Raw genomic sequence first — 22,281 nt, 5'->3', positions numbered from 1 at the left:
AATTCAAAATTAAAGTCTTACTACTGAGTTGTACAATTTTAACATAACATCCCTTGATTTAATTCTAGGCTTATTGCTATATATTCTAACATTGTTTGCATTTAACTGCTTCCCTACTTGGGAAAATTAATTGACCAAGTTTACTAACTTCACCAGAATTTAGCTCACTGATATGAATTAGGAAGAACATGGGTTCAGATAGTTGTCCTATTCTACTATATACATCTCTTCCAAAGCTTAGAAGTTAGGGAAACAGAGGAAAATAAATTAAAGTTTCATACCATTTACATTTCTATATGTTAACTGACATTTCATCCAATCATCTTCTGAAGCTTACATGGTTGTACAAGAGATAAGCCTAAATTCAAGAAAAAATAGTATTTTTTATAATTAGTTATTTTCAAGTTTTGCTAATGTGTTAATTTTCTAGAACAAAACTATAGAGGCTTCTTAGTAAATCTGTAAGATTTATATATATATATTGTATCATTATCAAATAACACCTGTTTTGTAATGTTTGTTATACATGCACAGTAAGAGGAATGGAATGTTCAACATTTGTTTAATTAAAGGCACATTTTCATGAGGATCTGGAATTTTCATGTGACTGGCATTCATCTAGTAAGATAATCATCATTAGTTGCTTTTGTCCATAGAAATATTTTGTTCTTGTAGTATTATGGAGGGAAAATCTGTGACACACAGTAGAAGTGGTGAATTTTCTGTTTACTGATTTGTCACTTTCTGACCAGGTGTCTCTTCTCTCTTCCTTTTTGCTGGTCACAGAGACGTAGTCCGGTAAGTAGTCTTAAATGGAACAAACAATAATCAAATGTGTAAATAAAATATTTTAAAGGTGTTTCTCAACTTGTCAGTTATTTTATAGTGAGGCTACAGAGTGTGATCATTTCATTTCACCCTCAACACAGCTAAATGCTGAAGCTATAGCAGGGTTTTGTTACTTATCAAAATCTTACACCCTGTTAGATACTGTACATGTTATTTACATAATTTTACCCCATTAATGGAGAAGTCTTTGTAGCTTGAAATATGTATCACTCAAACACAGAAAAAATATTATTTATATATTACATTATATTGAAAGTATAATGTTCTCACATGTACATGTCTCATTTTCAGTGCAAAGCTCTGTTGTTTAAATGTGGGCATCATTATAAGCTCATTTGTTGCATGTACTTCAGGGTATAAAGGTCTATTAACAACCAACGATTTAGTGGTTCAAAATTCAGATGAACAGTCATACCGCAGTAATCCTATCCTATCCTATCATACAATATGTGTGGGACTATATAAGTTTTTCCAAAAGACAAACCACATCAGGGACCACCCTACCATAGTTGTCGGTATTAGAGAGGCTGGCTGCTCAAGACTGCATGTGCCCATTGACAAACCATTTATCTGCAGTCCCTCAATTAGACAGGCTCACTTTTTTCAGTTGTCGTCAAGGACAGTACCCTCCTCAGCCTGACAACACTTTTTATTGTACTGACTGGCGTGTATTATGGAACTGGTGTGTCAGAACTTTTTTGTGCTTCATTGGCCAGATTTGTCACCCCAGACTGCAGTAACTGATTAGATTTTAAATTAACTTGGATATTTATTGGATATATTTGTTCAATTTGTTCAAATTATATGGACATAATTTTCCTGAAAGGCATAGCATGCCAGCAATTACAATGTTGTATTAGAAATTAATACAATTATTTATACAACTTCCGCAACCTGAAATACTCTGCGATTTGGTACTGTACATTATTATAGCTGTAAACAATACACAGCACTCAAAATTATTTTGGGGGTTTGTTTTCATATGATTTTGTTTCATATCACTTAAGCGCATGAAAACTTTGCATCAGTATTTATTCAGATTTTTTTTTTTAATGGAACAAAACTATCAAAAAACAGGAAACAAATTCCTCTGTGAACAAAAATAAATTAGTCATACTCTTGGTTTTGTTCATAGATCAGTCATCGCTGGTGGAAACGCTAATCACAACTTTATAGTCGAATATTAGCGACGTCAACATGTGACCTTTAAAGTTCTGTGGATTCCTTTTATGTGACGCAAATGGAGACTTTTGATATTTCTGTGTAAAAATGCCTTTCTTGACTTTAATAGCCCAGAGGTTAAGTGCAGTACCTGAACAGGCTTGGTGTGTCTAATAGATTTTATTACATTGTCTTACATTGTCCCTTAAATTTGTTTTTTTTTATTTTATTTGCAGGGTCTGATAAAAAGAAACCTATCTAGTAAGTATTGCATTCTGTAAACTTAAAAGATCTACAGTACATGTTTGGAGGTTACACAAGGGACAATTTGAGAATTCCTCCAAGGAGGGGGGGAGCATTCAAGATTTAATTTTAATTAAGTTTATAGAATCACTGTAGAAGACACATTTAGTATTATATTTCTTTATGAAGCTGAAATTCCAATATTTTAATTGATATTTTTAGATGTCAACATTATGTTAATATTATGAAGTAATATACAGTATATATATTACATCTGGTATTAAATAATATATGAATATTAAGATTATATTAATATCTCCCTAATAGGTGAAGAAATAGCAAGGCCAAGGCGATCCACTCCTACTCCCGTTCCAGAGCCTACAAAGTTAGTATTATTCGTTTTGTAAGGAAGTGGCAGTGTGCTGTGATCTGTGATTTATATTTTTATTTTGCATACAATTGCACTGGTGTAGAAATTACACTGTGTAAGTTTTACAGTTGGTAGAACTACTGGGGTAATTGAATATAAAAGGTGAAGAGTTACAGTTGAAGTGGAAGCAATGTGTTAATAGATGAAGGTGGACAGGTTGGAGGACAAATTCCACCATCTGTCCACAATTCTCCACTGTGTTGTGTTCAGTTACCACAGCGTTCGTGAAGTAGCTGCAAGCAGAGATGTGAGAAACATGCAACTGCCTATTCCAAAATGGATGGGTATCACAAAAATATTTAATATCTGCTACTATAGTAAATAGTGTGGTTTATTAATGTTGTTTCTTATATAGTTTATATAACTGTAATATTGCAAAGATTTGTTAAGTGGTGGCCTCTTTAAAGAAACATATAATAAATAATAAACTTTAGTCTACAGGTATACCCGCATATGTTAAAACATATGTATACATGGTATATGATATATGGTTAAAAATACATAATTACTATATTCATGTAAACCATTTCAACTAATGCAGTCCTTTTTCTGACTGGCTATTCTGTCATACTGTATATATGAAAATGCTAAAATGACTACAAATACGGACCAGAGCAATGATAACTCAACTTAAAATGTAAATGACCCTGTCCTAATCTCCGTGTTTTCTGCCAAGTATTCTTGATTTTTTTACAATGAACTGTTTATGCTTATGTTCTTGTGTACTTGTGCATGGGCAAGCCGGCTTACTCTCCTTGCTCTTACTGTTCTACCAGTACGGCAGTACCAGAGGATCCGACAGTCTTGTTTGGGCCCCCACTGGAAACAGCCTTTGAAGCACAGAAGACAGAAGGTATTGCTCTCGAATCAACTAGTCTGACTGTCTGATTGAAGTTGAATGGAGGTGGGTGCCGGGAGGAAGGGAGGTCATTTAAGGTAGGATTAACTGAAGCCTAGCCTAGAAATGTGTTGTACAACATAATTAGCTTGGCAGGTGCTAGAGTTAACCCACCCTTAACTAAAACGTGCAGAAGTTGGTTAGATCTTGCCAAAGCTCATTTTAAGAACTGGAAAAAATCCCACAACGATAATTCTATTGGTCTTCGGGGCAGACAGTCTCCACGATTAGTATAATCATAGTGAGATACAGTCTGCTGCTGGTCAAAGTGTTGCCAATGTAAATAAGCTCACCGCATTAATGAACATGAGTGATTACCCTGTAGTAATGTAGCAAAATGATTTTGATTCTTGTTTTACTTTCAGCTAAAGCAGTTTATGCAGTACGCTCTTACTTCTGCTGAGGGGCCTGTTCATATTACAATGTATTATTCTCCTTTTCAATGTAGTGGTAATAGATGAGCCTGAAGTGTGGGGTGTACCTAAAACTGAGTCAAATCCAGACTCCCCATTGCCAAGACCATTTCCTACTGGAAGTAAGTCTTACTCAAAAGGAATTTACCCCCCCAAAAATGGGAATCAGCAAGATTCATCACATCGGATACCTTCAAAAACAGCACAGCATGAGGCTTCAACCCATTAACATTTGCCTAATGTCAGGAAAGAAGCAAACATTTGAAAACAAGTGCTGAATCTTACCAAAGTCAGACAAAATGTTCCCAAAATGAAATCTTGTACCTGTACTCGCAAATACATGCCATTTCAGTCACTTTGCATGACCATTGACATTGCCTAATTTTCAAATATTTTTGCTGTAAGAATTTTTTTTATTCCTGAAACTGACCAGGAATACTCTTTATTATAATAGTGCTTCAGAGGTTTAGTGTAACCTCACAAGCTGCAGTGTGGTGTTTTATACACAGCAGTGTGGAGTAGTGCTTGGGTCCTAGCCATTTAAGGTTGTGGGTTGACAGATGGTCACTACTGTCGTACCCTTGATCTGGGCACTTCACTCAGATTGCTTTAGCAGAATGGGCTGCAATTTAATTGGATACAAATGGGATGTGGATAAAGAGAATCAGACACATATATATTTTTTATGGGCTGAAGATAAAACGTGTTTTTATACAGTAACGATCTATGCACAAACCTCTTTGTTGTGCTCTTAATTGTATTCTTCCTACTTTAATTAGAATAAATATTTTTTGCATGCTGGTTTATAGCAAATTCTTAAAAACACTTTTGATATTTTTTTTTCTTTCAAATGCATCATTTAAAGGCTATTTACTATTTACCAAGTGGAAATTGCTGGAGTTTTAAGACCTATGCAACCTGAATCCCATCTTTGCATCAAATCTGCTCTCTGAGAAATGTGAAATAGTGTATGTCTCCATATTCTACAGGGTGCAAATGCAGTATACTGTATATGAACTATATTCCAATTTCTGCCAGATCTGGTACCTGACAAATATCTTTTTCTCCAGCCTTTATCATGAACAATTCTATTGATTCAATTTTAGCTCCTCCTCCACTTCCACCTAAGAATGTCCCAGCAACACCTCCCCTGTGTGGCTCCCCTTCATCAGATTCAGCAGGTAATTTGCACTTATTTTAAATATCTTTGGTACAGTATGTAGTGATAATTGATTTTTTTTCAAATACCATTCCTCAATATCTGCACCCCTATTATAATGATCCTATGTTTTCCATTAAAGATACTGGAATTTCTAAAACTGACACTGACCTTGCAACTAAGCAACCATCTTCAAATTCCCTTGATGCACCAGCCCACACATTGGGGAAAGAAGGTAGAGGTGGAAAACTGCCCTCAATCAGTGACTTGGACAACATCTTTGGGCCCATTGAAGCTCCAAAACCTGCAGCAGAGACCTCAGAGAGCACATGGGTCAACTTCTCCGATGAGTCCCCCGGGAGAGATGCCCCTGTGGCCCCTGCTCCTCCTCTTCCAGTGGTGCCTCTGAAACAAAAGCCGGAGTCCACCTCCTCTGCTTTGCCTGTCCTTCCTGTCCCACCCGTGCCAGCTGCAAACGCAACTGTCTCGCCTCCTGCGGAGTCCACACGCATTATCCCCCCGCCCCTGAATCTGAGTGAGGAAGACAAGAAGATTCCTGATCTGACCTCAGTAAAAGAGGATGCTATGGAGTCAACAGCATCCCCAAAAGAGTTTGGACAGGGCCCACGAGCTACACCTCCTCCTCCTCCGCCTCCTACCTACAGAGCTGTTGTGTCCTCACCAGGCCCTTGTTCGGGAGCAGGCTCAGGCAGTGGTAATGTGAACTACTGTAGGTTGTCTACTCAACTGCAGAACTGTGTAAATTCCACACTTTGAGGCAATATGCCCTTACATGACGATTCCCATAGGATTAACACATTTGTAACTCAAATCTACTTCAGCCACCACTTTAATTCTCACAAAAAATTAAAAACTGCACAATTTAAGCAATGGATTTAACGAATCATTGTAGAGTGGCCACCAATTAAATATTATTGTGGGGAGACAATAGGGGAGTAGTTAAGTCGTGCAAGTCGTATTTCTGAGTATTTTCTTTTACGGTGAGTTTTACACATGTTGAGCGACACATTTGTGGTTCACAAATCGTGCACAATTTATTTAGTTAATTGATTCAGACATTTGAACTCATTGGTCAGTTCATGAGAGAAACATATGCAGTACAAATCTGAATTATTTATGATCTAGTTTTATTGTTGAGCTGACCTATAACACAAAGATTATTTTTCTATAATTGTGAAACAGTAAAAAATCAACAAAATAGCTTTGGCTACATAGACAGGTTTTTGTATTCCTTTTCTTAGTCCTCTATGCTGTGTACTTGAAAACGCCAGACACTGCTTGTCTGTGTTGCCTTGGAGGCTTAGACTTTTAATTCTCAGGCTTATCCTTCTAATAGATGTGTAGGACTTCAGTGATAGTAGCTGTTCCAGCTGTCCACTCATTTACTTAAAACATCTCTTCTCTTTGAACGTGGTTTTACATTGCAGATGACAAACTTCAGAGTGCTTTATCTCGTAAAGATTTACTGATCTTATGAGTACATTTCCTGTGGTATACTAGTTAAAAAGCAAATTGAAATCATAATCTCAGACTCTTGATATCAGTGGTTATCAAAGAGTTAAGATTCAATGTAAATTTGAATTACCAAATAAACAGACATTAAGTACTGGATTATAAGGCATTTTGTAGAAGAGTGATTAAATACTGTACTTGTGTGAAATGTAACCAATGTTCCATTTGAACTGAAATGTAGTTTCAGGTCCACTATTTACGTGAAAGAATATGAGAGAACTATTCCTACTGTATGTTGCAAAGGAAGACAAAAACCCTTTGTATATGCTTATTTTAAAAGATTATAAACCAATCAAAAAGAAATTAATGTACTATAAATTAGATAAGAAATTGTGTTCAAAGAGAATAAGAAGGCTTTAAAGCTCTTGAGTAAGACAGACTTAGTTTTTGTAACAAAGTGAAAGTGCAGTAGAATAGTTTTACAAAAACATCAGAAATCACAAATGACACTTTCAGACTGAGATGAAAGCTGATAAATAACAGCTTGTCAATGTAAGAATCAATGTAATCATCTAGGTTCAAGATAAACTAGATAGTGAGTGACTGATTTGAAAGCACCAGTGAAAGATCAATAAGAAGGAGTTTTTAGAGCTACTGGGGTTTTCAAAGAACAGACACCACCACAAGTTTTGTAGTAAATATTATTCAGGTTTTGACTGGCTACTCTGAAACTGTCGGATCGCAGGCTCGTCTTCCCCAGCTCGTCCTGCGACGCCATTGGCAGGCAGCAGCCCCACTCCGCCTCCTCCACCCCCAAGGCCACCTTCTCGTCCCAGACTGCCCCCTGGGAAGCCTGCAGTTGGGGATGTGGTATGTGTCGTATACACAGGTGTCTTTAGCAATGCTAAAAAATAAACATTTCATCTCTTTGAGCTTTAAAAGAACTGTGCAGGCAGTGCATTTTGAGTATATTTATGCTAAATTGAGTTCATGACGAACGTTTTAAAGACAGTACCTCAGCCTGACACCCCTTGGGTTATTTTTATAGGTTGGTTTCAACTGCCTTGTCAACCTGACCTGGGTGTTATTCCTCAAACCTAGATGGTTAAAGCCAATTATGTTGTCAAGTTTTCATTTATTTTGCTGTGAACACATTACCTGTTATGGTATCTGTATCTCCTGTAATTTTCTAAAACTGAAGATACTAACCTTGATGTGGCAACTTTAACATATTTTTCAGAAGTCTATTTGCTGAACAATTTTTTTAGCTTTTCCTTTTGTTTTTTATCATTTTTATCATGTAATTTGATATTTATTATTTTAATTATATTGACTTACTCTGACAAAAGAGATCTCATTGTTGCCTCAGGTGCCATGATGCTAAATCCTTGTTTTCTTTATTATTTTAGGCCCGGCCCTTCAGCCCTCCAATCCACTCCTCCAGCCCCCCACCTATTGCCCCCTTGGCTCGTGCTGAAAGTACCTCCTCCATATCATCGACCAACTCCCTCAGTGCTGCTACCACACCCACAGTCGGTAAAGACCTCTCCATTTCTGTCTCAGGTCCGAATTCCTTACCATCATCTTCAAATGCCTGATGTTTTCTCAGCCTTATATTTGACATTTTTACGATGTTTGATTTTCTGCTAAGCGTCAACTAATGTTATGATTATTTTTAAGGGTGACTGGATGATTTTTGTAATGACCTGACATTTTCTGTTTTGGCCTGAAGCCTTAGTTTTACCACTTTTATAGCATACATTCTAAGCAAACGTATCATGTAACAGCACCATACATTTTTTTCTTGTGAAGAGCAATATGGTGGATGTTCTAAAGGAAACTGAACAGACACTTCGAGCAGCTATGATAACATTTGTCTTTTTACTTGGCTGAGAAGGTATCTAGAAAGTGCATGTGTAATTACATATTTTATTAATGTATTTTCCTGTCTATATTTTATTATTTAGCAATAAGTATCATAATAATTCACACTGGATGTTACTATAGAATTTAAACTGTGATGGTCCCTTAAACATTCAGTTGATGTACTGTATACAGTTCCTTACAACAGTTGAAAAGAAAATTCTAATGATAACATACTGTAACCAAGTGTTGTATGCTGTATTACTTCATGTATTGCGTTGTTCTGGAGGACTAAGAAATTGGTCAGGTGTTGAAACAGATGGGTTGATGGTTTCAATTCATTTTATGTTCAGTTTCATATTTGTTTTGCATTTTTCCATTTTTTAAGCATGACTTTTTCTTTTTTAATGTTTTAGAAATCTGAACCTCAGAAGGCATACATAAAAGTCACTCTCATTTCATTCTTGATTTCTGCTTTTACATTTGTTTCCTTTTCTTTGGCTTATCTTTTTTGTCAATGTCAGAAGATGACGCATTTGTTGACAAACTACCCACGTTTGAAAGGCGCAGTGATACACCTGCAGGTATTGTATCAGCCTACAGGAACCAGGGACATTGAAATATCACAAAACAAGCCATTATGCCAGCAGAATTAGACAGTATATTTCGAATGCGTGTACTTTCTGCATAGGTGCGTATACCATTAATGATGCCATTTGATGAACATAAGATCATAGTAGTGCAAACTTATTAGTGTTTAGAATGGCAGGCATCACTTGCGTGCTGATGGGTGTAATGAAAAGCATAGATTAAAGACTATGGACAGCGGATTTGCATTCCCAACATCACTTATACAAAGTAGGACCATATCAAGCATGGTAAATTTTGTTTCTTGCTGTTTTACTTCTTACACATGCAATGACAGCCAAAGTTGCATGTCTTTAATACCATTCCTATGAAAAGGTAAATTTTGTCAGGATGTAGTTGTTTAAATGGCAATCATATCTGAGGCACATTGTGCTCATGCATCATTTCTATCTTCCGTTTTCTAGAATTAAAAATATGCAAGCCAGTTTAATTTTTACTTTTCCTATAGTTTGATTAGTTTGATTTCAAGTGATGATTCAAACAATTTAATATGGTATTGTCTGCAGTTTGTACAGAACATCACAGATTCACAGACACGTTTTTATTCCTGGTCAGATATTCTATAATTATATAGTAAGTTAGAATTTACCTGAATTATATCTGATGCTGAATGCACTATGGATGATTTGATTTAAGGTTTTGCACCTTCTTTTTCATCTGAGCACTAGGTTCCGAAAAAAAGGACAGTTTCAAATGAGACACCACTGCATGCTTACCTTTGAATAACTGCAGGCTAATTAAAGTTGTGAAAGCTGTTCAAATCACTTCAACTATTGTTCAGACTTTCTTTCTCCAAGCTATTAAAACTGAGTTCCAGACCCTCTTTCAAAGAGTCCCTTTTGACTTTTTTCTCCATCAGCTTCAGCTCTCCTTTTTTTAGCCTGCTACGATACCTTATTTTCCTTTCCTCTCCAAACTTTTGTTTTGCCTCTTGAGCTTCTCCATCTTCCATTCCCCTCTCCTACGTCTCGCCTCTTCAAAAAAAGTCTGTCTTACCTTGTGCTGCCCTCCAGTCTACCCCCTGCTCTCTCTGTAAGCAACTTCACTTGCTGACTCACATCTGGCCATTCTCAAAGACCTTTTGGAATACAGCTCCCAGTGCAATACAGCAAAGGGAGCGATCGGTCGGAAGGAAAACAATGCTGCTCAATGAAACAGTATTTTGCATAAGGATTCAATTTGAGACATTTACCTAAGAAATATCTTTATGGCACAGTTAACATTCAGGTACTTGCCAGTTATGTAATTAGTTTTATTTGCTTCATTACAGAAACCATAAACGTTAGCAAAGTACATGTGAATATAAACAAAATCAAAACCTTTATTTGAACATAATTTTAACTTAAGTGGCAGAAAAGCTTCCTTCATTTTGGCCTGTGATGACTGAAGCTACTGCATATTCCCAAATTGAGCACCGCACCAAACAGTTTGACGTTATACCCCTAGTTACCTAGTTATTGTTAATAATACAAATTAAAATTATGTTTCCTGCGAAGGAAGTGCCCTTACTGCACACAATACAAAACAGTGTGAACTATTTGCACATGTCTACATGTTCAAAATGTCGGCATACATGCGACAGCCGTGGCCATAAATGTTGGCACCAAATTTCTTCTCCTTATGCTGTCATGGCTTGCTTCATTTCTAAAACTGCAACCTCTGCATTCCAATGAACCATCATGGATACCAAGCCAGTGAGCAGAAAAAGGAGGAGCCCCATCCCCTCTGAAAATAATGGCTTGCAGTGCCTTGTGTTCCCACCCATAGTGACGTGTGGTAGACCTGCCATGTGACTCACACTATTGTCCTTCTCTCTCCCTGCCCTGCCCACCCCACTTCAAATCCCGTCCACACAGAGAATGACCAGCCTTCCCTGGTATGGTTTGACAGAGGAAAGTTTTATTTAACCTTCGAAGGTAAGTTGTGTACAGCAATGTAGCACACTTGACTTTCATCTCTTCCAGCTTTCCTTCCCAGCCCTCCTAACATCCTGCCTCTCCCTGATACCTCCACCTCCATCCCTGCCCTACAGCTTTTTTTCCTCATGCAGTGGCGGCCTTTCATCTCTTTGTTCATTACACTTCACAAGTTTTTCACTTCTTGATTTTTTCCCCCTTCAGTTTGGTTCTATTCTTCCTTTGGCTAAAGCAGTTTTCAGAATGATTCTTACCACTAACTGCATGTTTAGGTCCTGCACGAGTCTCGTTTTACCTATTTCAGATGCTGTTCAGTTCCAGTATATGATAATAGTACTCTAACAACAGGTCTTGTGACTGGCTGATCTTGGTATTGTAGAATCTTGACCCTTAACCAAAACGTAACCCTTATAAGAGTGTACTCAATTGTTTTATTCTGAATACTTGGTGTATTCACACAGGAATGTTTGGTTTTTGAATGTGTAATGTAGCCTGGTTTTATGGTTGATGAGTATTGCAAATATCTAGATTTATATTTTTATATTTATCTGTACATAACATTGACATGTTAGTCATTTTTGCTCTTGATGCAAAAGACGCAGTAAAATGAAAATGTCTCACAGACAGATTATCAGGCTGTTATTCAAGGACTTTGTAAACTGAGAGGGGAATATAGAGTGACTCAATTTGACCGAGGAGAGAAAACTACACAGTGCCATCTTGCCTGTGGCTCCAGCCTCCTAGAACTATAAGTATCCTCTTGTTATGTAGGACTTCTGTGCTTTCTTTCTCATTCTCAGTATTTTAAATTCATCAGATAGTTGTGGATTGCCAATGGTCATTAAAAAAGGAAACATTATTATTTGTTATTATTTCCACAAGAAGTACATTATGTACTGTAGGTCTCACTGCTATTATAAATTAGAATCATATTGTAATATAAAAGCTCAGAAATCTATCTGTACACAGTTTAAAGGAAAGTGTATACTGTATGTAAGTTTATGTATCAGAATGTAAATTACAGTAATATAAAATGCAACAGAAATTGCATTATTAAGACTGATTGCTTCAGTAACAAACTCTCAAGTACTACCATCTTAAAGTGGCTGCTAATTAATTCTTTATTATACGATACATATAATAAGTATAATGCATACATAACAATAATTATACAAATAAAACCAAACACCATATATTAAAAGAACACAATCTAAAGTAAAAAAATAAACTTAACAAAAAACACTACAGCAAAACAAAAAAATAACATAACCCTTTATAAGGGTTATGTTATTTTTCTATGTACTAATTAACAATACATTTGTCTTAAAATTTATAAGCAAGAAGGCTGTTCTTAACTGTCAAAACAGCTGTGTGTCCAAACAGAGACATACAACACAGTTAATGAATTAGAAGGGATACACAGGGAACAAAGCATGAGTCATAAAATATCAGTCATACACATCTCCAGTAAAGCAAATACTTGGTTTACTGTCTTTTTATTTCTCCATTTCCATCTTTCATGTACTGAAGGGGCAAAACTACCCTCTTTATTGAATAAAGCACATAAAATGTAAAAATACATTTAAGAATAAGTAATGTAATGAAGGACACGGGACCATTATGAAGCAGAATATGACTAAAACATCAGTATGGAAAGAGAAGGTGTCATGTACATTAGATGTTAGCTGTGAGGGCTGTGAGATTATGACTATTAAGTGTGGTGTTTTATTGTCTCTTGAAAGTGCTAGCATTGTGTGCTCTGCTTTGTTCTACGTTGCGACAGCACCAATGAGTAGCTGTTGCGTGCTGTGTTGCAGGATCATCCAGAGGCCCAAGCCCATTAACCATGGGTGCACAGGACACTCTCCCAGTGGCTGCTGCTTTCACAGAGACTGTGAATGCATACTTTAAAGGAGCAGATCCAAGCAAGTAAGCCAGTAGTTTTGTTCTTATGTTATATCAAAACATGGAGGCAGCTTGTTGTGCCCCTCACCAAATCATTTTTTCAATCTTAAATTGCCCCTTCAGGATGAATAAATTAATGAATAACGTATTTTGAATTGAATTGAATTTTATTTGATAATAACAGAAATTAGAGAAATACATATAAAGCTTTTACTCATTAATTTAACATACATTGTTCTATGGGAACCAGCTAACGAATATAGACAAAAGCCAAGAGCTGAAAAAATGTACTGTATAAGTCAATCAAATACCTGTCCCCAAGATTTACACAGAATAGCCACTTTTGACTACCCTGAGGCAAAATCTTATTCTTTTAGAAAGCCATTTGCAAAGCAAAAACACTTATTTATTTGTCATCCAAACTGGACATTATGCAATGGCCATGTGGCGTGGTTGTAAATGTTTGTTGCTAAGAGCTTCAGTTTCTTCCAGTAAAGTAGGTGGTTATGAAGTTAACACTCAAAACAGTGCAAATATGCAATTATGTTGCATTATAAACTGATAAACACAAATTAAAAATATATATATATGACCCCCTATTTTTCTCAATTGTTTTTATTGGAGTTCTTTTATGTTTGGACTGATTTTTATTGCACTGGCACGTCTTTTAAAATTACAATACATTTCCCCAACATGAGGCAAAAGAGAAATCATACTACTTGAACCGCAGAGCACAAAATAAGCTTGCTTTTGTTTTGGTAAAGGTGCTGATGAATTTCTCTTGCAGTCAATTTAATTGTTTTACCATTTTGTGATGACATGCAGGAAGCTGACTTCTTGTGTTATTGCTCCTTTGTTTGCCTTTACCTTTCAAGGTGTGTGGTGAAGATTACTGGAGAAATGGTGCTCTCATTTCCAGCTGGAATCACAAGGCACTTTGCCAATAATCCTTCCCCGGCAGTTCTAACATTCAGCATAACAAACTACAGTCAGCTGGAGCATGTCCTTCCTAACCCTCAGCTTCTTTGCTGGTAAATAACATGCCAATTATAATCTTGCCTTAACACACATTAAGAGGGATTAAACTGTTTCTTATTAATAGCAAAATAATTCTGACATGCATGTTTCATTATTCCATTATTACAAAGCCTCTGTGGATAAATCCTAAACAAATATACTATATAATGTAAATTGTATGCTATGCTCTATCATCATTTTGACTATACGGTAAAGCGCAATAAATTATTCATTGATTTTTTTAAACAGTATGGAATTTTTTCATAAACTGGATTATAAAAATCGATCCAGACACATACTGTAAAGGATGCTGGAAAATGTCATACCTTTTATGAATATATTTACAAAGTGTTTTGGGACTGTATAAACTTTAATTTCTGGTTATGTTTTTTTACAATTTACATTTTTTCTTGTGAAAATACTTCATGTTCCTCACTATTACCCTTTCATTCCTTATTAATGTAAGACTGGTAAACCTGTTTGGTTCCCTAGAAAGATAATTTACCTGCATCTCCCCATTGTTAGTGTGTCTAATGTTGCATTTTAGGAACTACTGTAATCCGAGCTTATATGGTCCGTTTACAGCCCTGAAGGAAACACAACTATTCCTGTTTGCCTTCAAAAAACACCTCAGACAGTACAAGTAAAAGAAAAATGACAAGAAATTAGGTATTTAGTTTAATTAATTTAATTACTAAAGACAATATTACTACTATTCCTATATTTAGGAAAAAAAAATAAATTTGTGTGGCACAGCGGTGCTTTGATTAGCATTGCTGTCTTGCAGTGCTGGAGTGCCTTGGTTCAATTCCGGACCTGGAGTATGTTTTTTCCATGTTTGCATGGGTACTGTGGTTTACTCCCACAGTGCAAAAACATACTGGCATGCGTAACAATGTGGGAGTGTAAGGAGCGATGGAGAATGCTGGTAAAAGTCGACGCCTTGTTTAAAGAGACGGAGGCACCAGTGTGAGATCAGCAAAAACCAAAAAAAAAAAAAAAGAAAAAAAAAAAGAAAAAGGCACACCACTTTGTACAACGGCGTCCAGACTAGACTCTCCCTATCTAACGGGGTCCAGTCTGGGGGAAAAAGAAAGACTACTTGGATCAGAAGTATCCAGTCTGGACTATCTCTATTTAGCGGGGTCCAGGCTGGAAGAATAGGAGAGAGGCCAAAACAAAAGAAAACCCAACCTGCCCCCTCACAGCGGGACAGGAGAAAAGAAAAGGAAAATTAAAAGAAGCAAAAACATGGCCTCAACGCTCTCTTCACAATCCCCCCACTGGGGATTGTTTCTGGAATGTTCTCCCCATATGGGGGTATCAGGACCAGAGTCCTGCTTTGCTTGTCCCTCTGGGGAGGTGCTCAGTGGGTTCTTAAAAGGCCTCCCCAGCTGCGGCTCATCCTTAATTAGCCAGGACAGCTGTGCTTGCTAAGGCAACGCGTTACCCTTAATCCAGGGCTCCACCACCACACTGAACATGCTCCGTCTAACGCCACACAGGCTAACTGGCTTCTGGGAAAATTGGCACTAGTTTGAGCGTGTGCAAGTCTGTGTTTGTGTCTGTCTGTTCTGCGATGGTCTGGCATTTCATCCCGAGTGTATCCCACCTTGCACTTGTTGCTTGCCAGGATAAACTCTGGCTCCCCCATGACTCTAAATTGGACCCTAAACTAGCAGTTAGAACTAGGTGGATGAATGGATGGATGGAATCCCGATCCAAACTGATCTAGTGTTTTTTAGCACTGCTTCCAGCTGTTAGCTGAATTTGTGCCCTTGCCTGTATCATACACAGTTTTCATTTAGCACTCACTACGGAGCACATTCTCTGGTTGGTGTGCCTCCGAAACCTTGCAAAGCTCACATACTGTATCAGTAGCTCCATCATTGAAGAGCTCTGCATCCTTCAGTCCTTTTGTTAGCCTTGATCTTATGACCAATGCTGTCACCTCCTCTGCCAGGTAAGTTAAAGACAGATAATAAAATAAGTACGCTATCTGCCCTTCAAACATAAGATCATTAAAGGTGTGTCTGATCTTTTGTTTTGTGTATCGAGACAGGCAACTGCAGCAATCAATTTGCCGTTAGCATATGGTATATATCGTAGCCATGCCTGCTAATTAATGACCAGGGCATACATATAATCTGTAATTCTCAACCATTCATCCATTGTTTGATAGTGTTAATGGCAATCGCAGTTCTTATACGAGATGAAGTGCAAGGCATGACTACACTCTGGATGGGTTTCCAGTCCATCATAATACCCACACAAAACAACACAAAGAAACTCCCCACAGAAGATTCTGATTCCAGAATCAAATTCAGAACATTACCAAGCCAACATGCAGCACGTTTCCAGCTATACTGTTTTACAAATCAACTATGTAGAAAATAGTCTTGCAAAAATGTTATCCGTACCATTGTAAAACAATTCTCCTTCTCTTCTGAACAGTGCCTCATAGCTTAACTCCGGAAGAAAATTAATGGAATTCATAAAATAAGTCTGAGATCAAGGGCTTATCCTCTACAATGCCCAAATCAGTATACTGTACCTATGGGAAGCAAACATCCCTTTTCCAGCCTGCATTGTTTTGATTTCCTTCCCCCATCCCATTATTTATAACAGATCCTTGGCTCATTCTTGCTATAGGGAGGTTGCTGATGTCCTTATCCTTATGGACAGGCTATTGTTCCCTCAGACATCTGGGTTAAAGCCACATCTGTGTCTCATAGTGCTCACACACTGAACTGCTCGAGTTAGCTCAAAGCTCTTGAAGCTCATTTTCATAAACATGTCTGTTTTCTTATGTCCAAAATGGTAGCTGATTCTAAGACATGATGTTTTTGCATTTAAATTTTGTAATTGTATTATGGACAAGTAACATTTTTTTCAGTTAACAGATTTTGAACATGCGTCATGTAGTATTTTGATGACAGATCTTTATCTAGTTTATGAAATCAATCGACATCATTCATTTTTGTCCCGAAATTACAATTTGTGCTCTATTTGCTGTTGCATGTGAAATTCAGCCTTGGTAGCCAATTCAGTTTAATTAATAGAATACAAATTGAAGCAGATTGTATTAATCTGTTATCTGTTATTTCACAGTGATGTCACGCACACTCCTGCCAACTCAAAGGAGTTTTGGGTGAATATGCCAAACTTGATGACACATTTAAAGAAAGTGGCAGAGCAGAAACCACAAGCAACATACTACAATGTAGACATGTTAAAATATCAGGTAAGAACATTTAATTAACTATTGCACAGTAATTAAGGCTTTGTAGTAGTTTATAGTTCAGAATTTCATAAGCAAGTCCATATATTTCAAAATACAGTTAGACTTGTAGAATTATTTAGTGAGTTTATTGAGTTCCATAGGCTGAAGATCTTTTGTTTGTGCTACGTTTTAAGTTTTATTCATAGTGTTTTAACATCTTTAATTTCTAAAAATATGAAACTACAGGAGCAAGATTGCTAGCTGTTAATTTTATGGTGTACTGAAACTGAGATGTCAAATCCTCAGGTATCTGCACAGGGTATTCAGTCCACACCCTTGAACCTGGCGGTGAGCTGGCGGTGTGAGCCCAACAGCACGGACCTAAGAATAGACTACAAATACAATGGGGAAGCAATGACCACACCTGTGGCTCTCAACAATGTTCAGTTTCTAGTTCCTGTGGATGGAGGAGTGACCAAACTTCAGGCAGTACTTCCTCCAGCTGCTTGGTAAGAGATTCATTGTGATGGTTTGGATACAGATGCCTAAAAAACATGTGTTTTGTTCCAGAACGGGTGCTAATCGAAACTTATTCAAGGATGGAACATTCATCAGTTTTGATCGGAAGAGTGTTCTGTGAATATGGTTGTCGGTCAAGTTTAATTTAAGTCCTAAAATAATTGTAAACAATCTCCAGGAACACAGAACAGCAGAGAATCCTGTGGAAGATCCCAGATATCTCACAGAAGTCTGAAAATGGAGGTAAGACAGCATTCAAGATTCCTCCCTTATCAAGAACATATGATGAAAGGATCAGAAACCTCAACTATTTGTAAAGTTAAAAAATCACCTTTTTTTGTTTTTGAGGGTGATAAGTGAAATATAAAAACAGATTTATTTTTGTTTCGTATAATTTATTGTAACATTCCAACTGAAATTAGATGTTTGGAATGCTATAATGGTCCAATAATGGATATTGGTCCACAAGTCACAAATAGAAGAACAGGAAATTCAGAAATGTTCCTGTATAAATAGGAACCTCTCTAGTGTCTGTCTACAGCCAAGTTACACTGTCCTTTACCTTTTATATTGAAATGACGACAATGAGAAAACATTCCAACAGTACATAATATGATTTAATTACATCAATGCGCCCATTGCTTGCTGGGATAGGCTCCTCTGTGCCCTGTATTGGATAAACAAATATTTAATTTTATCAATTACAGTGTACAAATTAGAGGAATAAATGGCACCAGATAGGTGGGGACTTTAAATATTTGGAGAACCTTTGCCAAAAATATTCTGTTTGCTCTGCCTAGGTGTGGGTTCACTGCTTGCAAGGTTTCAGTTAACTGAAGGTCCCAGTAAACCGTCTCCCTTAGCTGTGCAGTTCACAAGTGAAGGCAGCACTTTGTCAGGGTGTGATATCGAACTGCTTGGTGCTGGCTACAGATTCTCTCTCATCAAGAAGAGATTTGCCGCAGGTAGGTGCTCGGTTTCGTAGTTACACGCCAAGTAAAGCTAAACTAAGTTTCTTGCCATTAGTCAAAGATTTAGAAAAATGATAAATTGCTGAGCAGGCCTTTGAGATTCTAGAGGCCACTGTGAAATATTTTCAGACATAGGCCTTCTGAATTCATCTAAGGCTAACTTAAGCAGCTAAAAAATAACTACAGATAAAAATGTTACCCATTGCAAATATCTGCACACCTATAGATTTTAAAATTCTATCATTTTAAATCTACTGCAAAATGGCCTGAAATATTCATACTGATTAATAATGCAGTATAATTTAATAAAGTATTATATTTGTTACATTATAATACGATATGTATTTTTGGTGGTTATAAAATGGTTAGTTTATTTGGTAGCAGTATGGAAAAGTTGTTAGGGCTCTGGTTGTGGATTCCAATCCTGGGTGGGTCTCACCCATTGTACCCTTCAGCAAGGTTCTTCACTCAGATTGTTCAAATATAAAAATAGGTACAAGTGGCTTTGCATTAAAAAATCAGATAAATACATTCCCAATTATAATTTCAAATTGGCAGGTGCATTATATTAGAGCCAAGGTGACTAACTGTTATGAGCTTCATCGGTGTTAAAAGAATTTGAACTTCAGTTAATGCAAATGATAAATAAAAATCTTTGTTTGTTTGTTTGTTCGTTCTTTTCCAGGAAAATATCTGGCTGATAATTAAAATATTCAACGCCACCCAACAATACACTGCAAATTATCTCATTGGATTGGGTGAGAGATTAAAACCGAGGACAGTCGTGAAAACTTTAAAGTTTAAATCCTTTATATTCCACAAGGAACATAAGAAGGCCAATCCAACAGTATTAGACTACTTACATATAGAATTGTTGACCGTTTTAAGGTGTAATCATTGTATTTGTAATATGCATTCATTTCAGAACATCTGTATTGCGGCAATTAGACATTTAGGTTTGTTGAAAGTTAGCAATTGTTTCCTTTAATCGTACTGTATAGAGCAGTGCTCCTCACTCCCTTTGAGGGAACTCATGCGTCTCAATGATTAAAGACCTTGTTGTGATAACAATCAATAAAGTCAGTAAGTGATTTAATTAAGTCACAAGGAGCTCAAGGTGGAATGAATAAAACACTCCAGGCTCTCCAGGACTTGGAGTGAGGAAACCTGGTATAGAGACTTGAAACTCTCTCATTGCAGCTGCCTAATTGCTCCTGATGCACAGCCACAGAAGATATCCACTGGTGGTTTTCAGACACGGATAAGCTGGACAGCATGTTTTGTGCAGCACATGGCATTTTGTTAAAAAAATAAAATCCAAGATCAGAGAATTAGATGCCTGTTGTACATTGGTAGATATTATGTGCCCTTATGTACAAAGAAGGTCCACAATTATTTGAGATGAATTCCCAAACAGGGGTGAATGAACTGGCACCCACCCCAAAAGAGAAGGCTTTAACAGCTTCTTCTTTCAGGTCTATGAAAAAATAACATACCGTGTACGCTGTAAAACAATCTGGTGTAAATTTGTGTGAATGTATTATTTTTGTTAAACAGTGTCAGTTGAGAGTAATTTCTTTCACTGTTTCGAGATATGAAGGCAATATTGAGCCTATAAATTAGAATGTCACTGATATTTATGTAATCAGAATGTTTCAAGGGTTTTGAACAATAACCAAATTTTCTTTTTTTACATACAAGCCTAGGTTTATCAGGAAATAACTTTTTTTTCAGATTACCCTTCTTTGATATCCAAGACGGTCTTAAATGTATTTAAATAGATTGCTCTACCATATACAGTAATTGTAGACAATCGCCCAAGATTGTCTGGAACAAATAGTTGCCTTTGTTCACAAATTTAATCTCTTGGAAGTGCTGCAGTGGGATTAATTTAAACTAATCCAGAGTCGGTTTATCACCCCCTGAAAATAACCAGTGGAATTTGAGTAACAGAAAAATGTGTGTATAAAACCAAGATTACAGAGACCTTAAGACTAAATAAACCAATGTAACTAACACTTTTGTCCCTACATATCTGGTAAGTTTAGTATCGCATCATCCAACGTTTTTTTTAGTCAGTATTTTAAGAAATGTGCTCCAATTAAACAGGTTATATTTTAGCAGTATTGATTTAAGTGAGTTTTAATGCTTCATTTATGAATCATTTTTGTAAAGAAGGAAGATTACCAGAAGGAGGCTGAGTCTCTGAAACTGAAAAAAAAAATCAATGGTCTCTTTACATTCTTTTTAATATATTTATTATATGATGTGAACTTTACAGTTAAACGGCAGCTTCAGTGATTCATTATTATTTTCAAGTTGCAATGTTTAAAAATGTTTTCCCTGAAAATGTAAAAAGTGTAATTTTCAATTGGTACTATATATCCTAAAGTGTTTCCTTGTATTGTCAGATAGCTTTCTGTTGTTGTTATACAGACAGCAGTGTTAGCATTCAAAGTACATTACAACACTATATTTTTATTTATGATAATATGGATTTGTTGTAAAAATGTGATTCTGTATATGATTAGAATTTGAATGGTTTCTCATTTTAGAATCCCTAGAATTATAAATATTTTAATTCTTTTTGTTCTATGTGTAGATGGGTAAACTGTGTACAGTATAATGATAAGGTATAATTTTTTTTTTATTTATTTCAGATATAATTTTTTAACTGAAGTGCAACAAAAGATTTTAGCTATTAATGGGGTGGGGAAAAAGAATAAATATGTAACTGGATGCATTGTGCTTAATAAAGCAGTGTTATTCAGATCTGTACTGATAATTAGTAATAATCTGGACTGTCAGCTTTGAACATTGTGAACACTATCCATGACCATCAACGTGTTTGTACCAGATTCTATCACTGCGTATTATTCAACACTTAGGGCATGAAATCAGAATAAAATCAGTGCTTGTATCCATTGTTTTTACTTTGCAATCCATAATGGTCTCTGTGAGATAAAAGAAGGATTTAGTAAGGAGAAAGAAGAAAGTATACAGTAAAAAAATTATAGTTGTGAGCTTACTCCAGATGTTCTCTGGAGCTAGAGAAAAAAAATATTTTTAAATACACAAGTAATTGTTTAAAAAATACTGTGTGACTTTAACCCACAAATTTTCATATTTGCACCACAGTGACATAACAATTAATCGAATGTTAGTATGGAACATGAAGGTTGAAATGAATAGATTTACTCGTCTGCTGAGTTGATTTGCTTTCAGACTTATACAAAATGTGTAAATTGCACAACTCTGGGAGACAGCAGTACCATTTTCTGCACAATGCTTGAAATTTCAGCTAATTTCAAAAGTGACAGATTGGTCTACCTAATGCAATGAATTATACGATCCCGTTTTGTTGTTTTATTAAGCATTCCATGACTTCATTTCTAATCAACAGCAAGAAAAAACTATTATGACAATTTTACAAAGACCCTAGCATATTCTGATGTTTTTACTAAAGATTTGCTCTTGGAATTCCAACATCTCTGGTAAAATCTGCATGTTTGCTCTTTCTCTGTGTCTGGGGGAAATCTATGGTACTTTTACTTTAATGAAGAGAAATTTATTTAAAGAAAAAAGGAAACCCC

General features: G+C 36.3%; 1 protein-coding gene across 19 annotated transcripts in view; it reads left to right on the top strand.

The window, feature by feature from the left end:
- sgip1a (SH3GL interacting endocytic adaptor 1a) overlaps positions 1–21,608 on the top strand; it is a 59,095-nt gene extending 37,487 nt beyond the window's left edge. For 3 of the 19 annotated variants that reach the window (XM_088598537.1, XM_088598545.1, XM_088598546.1), the window contains exons 8-25: positions 787–798; positions 2,247–2,271; positions 2,581–2,638; positions 3,460–3,536; positions 4,030–4,116; positions 5,101–5,175; positions 5,296–5,883; positions 7,372–7,496; positions 8,036–8,189; positions 9,014–9,073; positions 10,994–11,053; positions 12,871–12,982; positions 13,834–13,989; positions 17,087–17,219; positions 17,505–17,707; positions 17,896–17,960; positions 18,518–18,682; positions 19,374–21,608. In XM_088598537.1, coding sequence (XP_088454663.1) covers positions 787–798; positions 2,247–2,271; positions 2,581–2,638; positions 3,460–3,536; positions 4,030–4,116; positions 5,101–5,175; positions 5,296–5,883; positions 7,372–7,496; positions 8,036–8,189; positions 9,014–9,073; positions 10,994–11,053; positions 12,871–12,982; positions 13,834–13,989; positions 17,087–17,219; positions 17,505–17,707; positions 17,896–17,960; positions 18,518–18,682; positions 19,374–19,396 — 2,178 coding nt within the window. In that variant the 3' untranslated portion in view covers positions 19,397–21,608. The remainder of the gene's footprint in view (positions 1–786; positions 799–2,246; positions 2,272–2,580; positions 2,639–3,459; positions 3,537–4,029; positions 4,117–5,100; positions 5,176–5,295; positions 5,884–7,371; positions 7,497–8,035; positions 8,190–9,013; positions 9,074–10,993; positions 11,054–12,870; positions 12,983–13,833; positions 13,990–17,086; positions 17,220–17,504; positions 17,708–17,895; positions 17,961–18,517; positions 18,683–19,373) is intronic. The other 16 variants (XM_088598538.1, XM_088598541.1, XM_088598540.1 and 13 more) reach the window with 16 other exon arrangements.
- Positions 21,609–22,281: the final 673 nt, after the last annotated feature.

This window comes from Lepisosteus platostomus, chromosome 11 (genome assembly GCF_059453375.1).
Source record: "Lepisosteus platostomus isolate fLepPlt1 chromosome 11, fLepPlt1.hap1, whole genome shotgun sequence".
Classification (NCBI taxonomy): domain Eukaryota; kingdom Metazoa; phylum Chordata; class Actinopteri; order Semionotiformes; family Lepisosteidae; genus Lepisosteus; species Lepisosteus platostomus.
The sequence above is the reverse complement of the archived record's forward strand: the minus strand, read 5'-3'. Positions and strand labels throughout refer to the sequence as shown.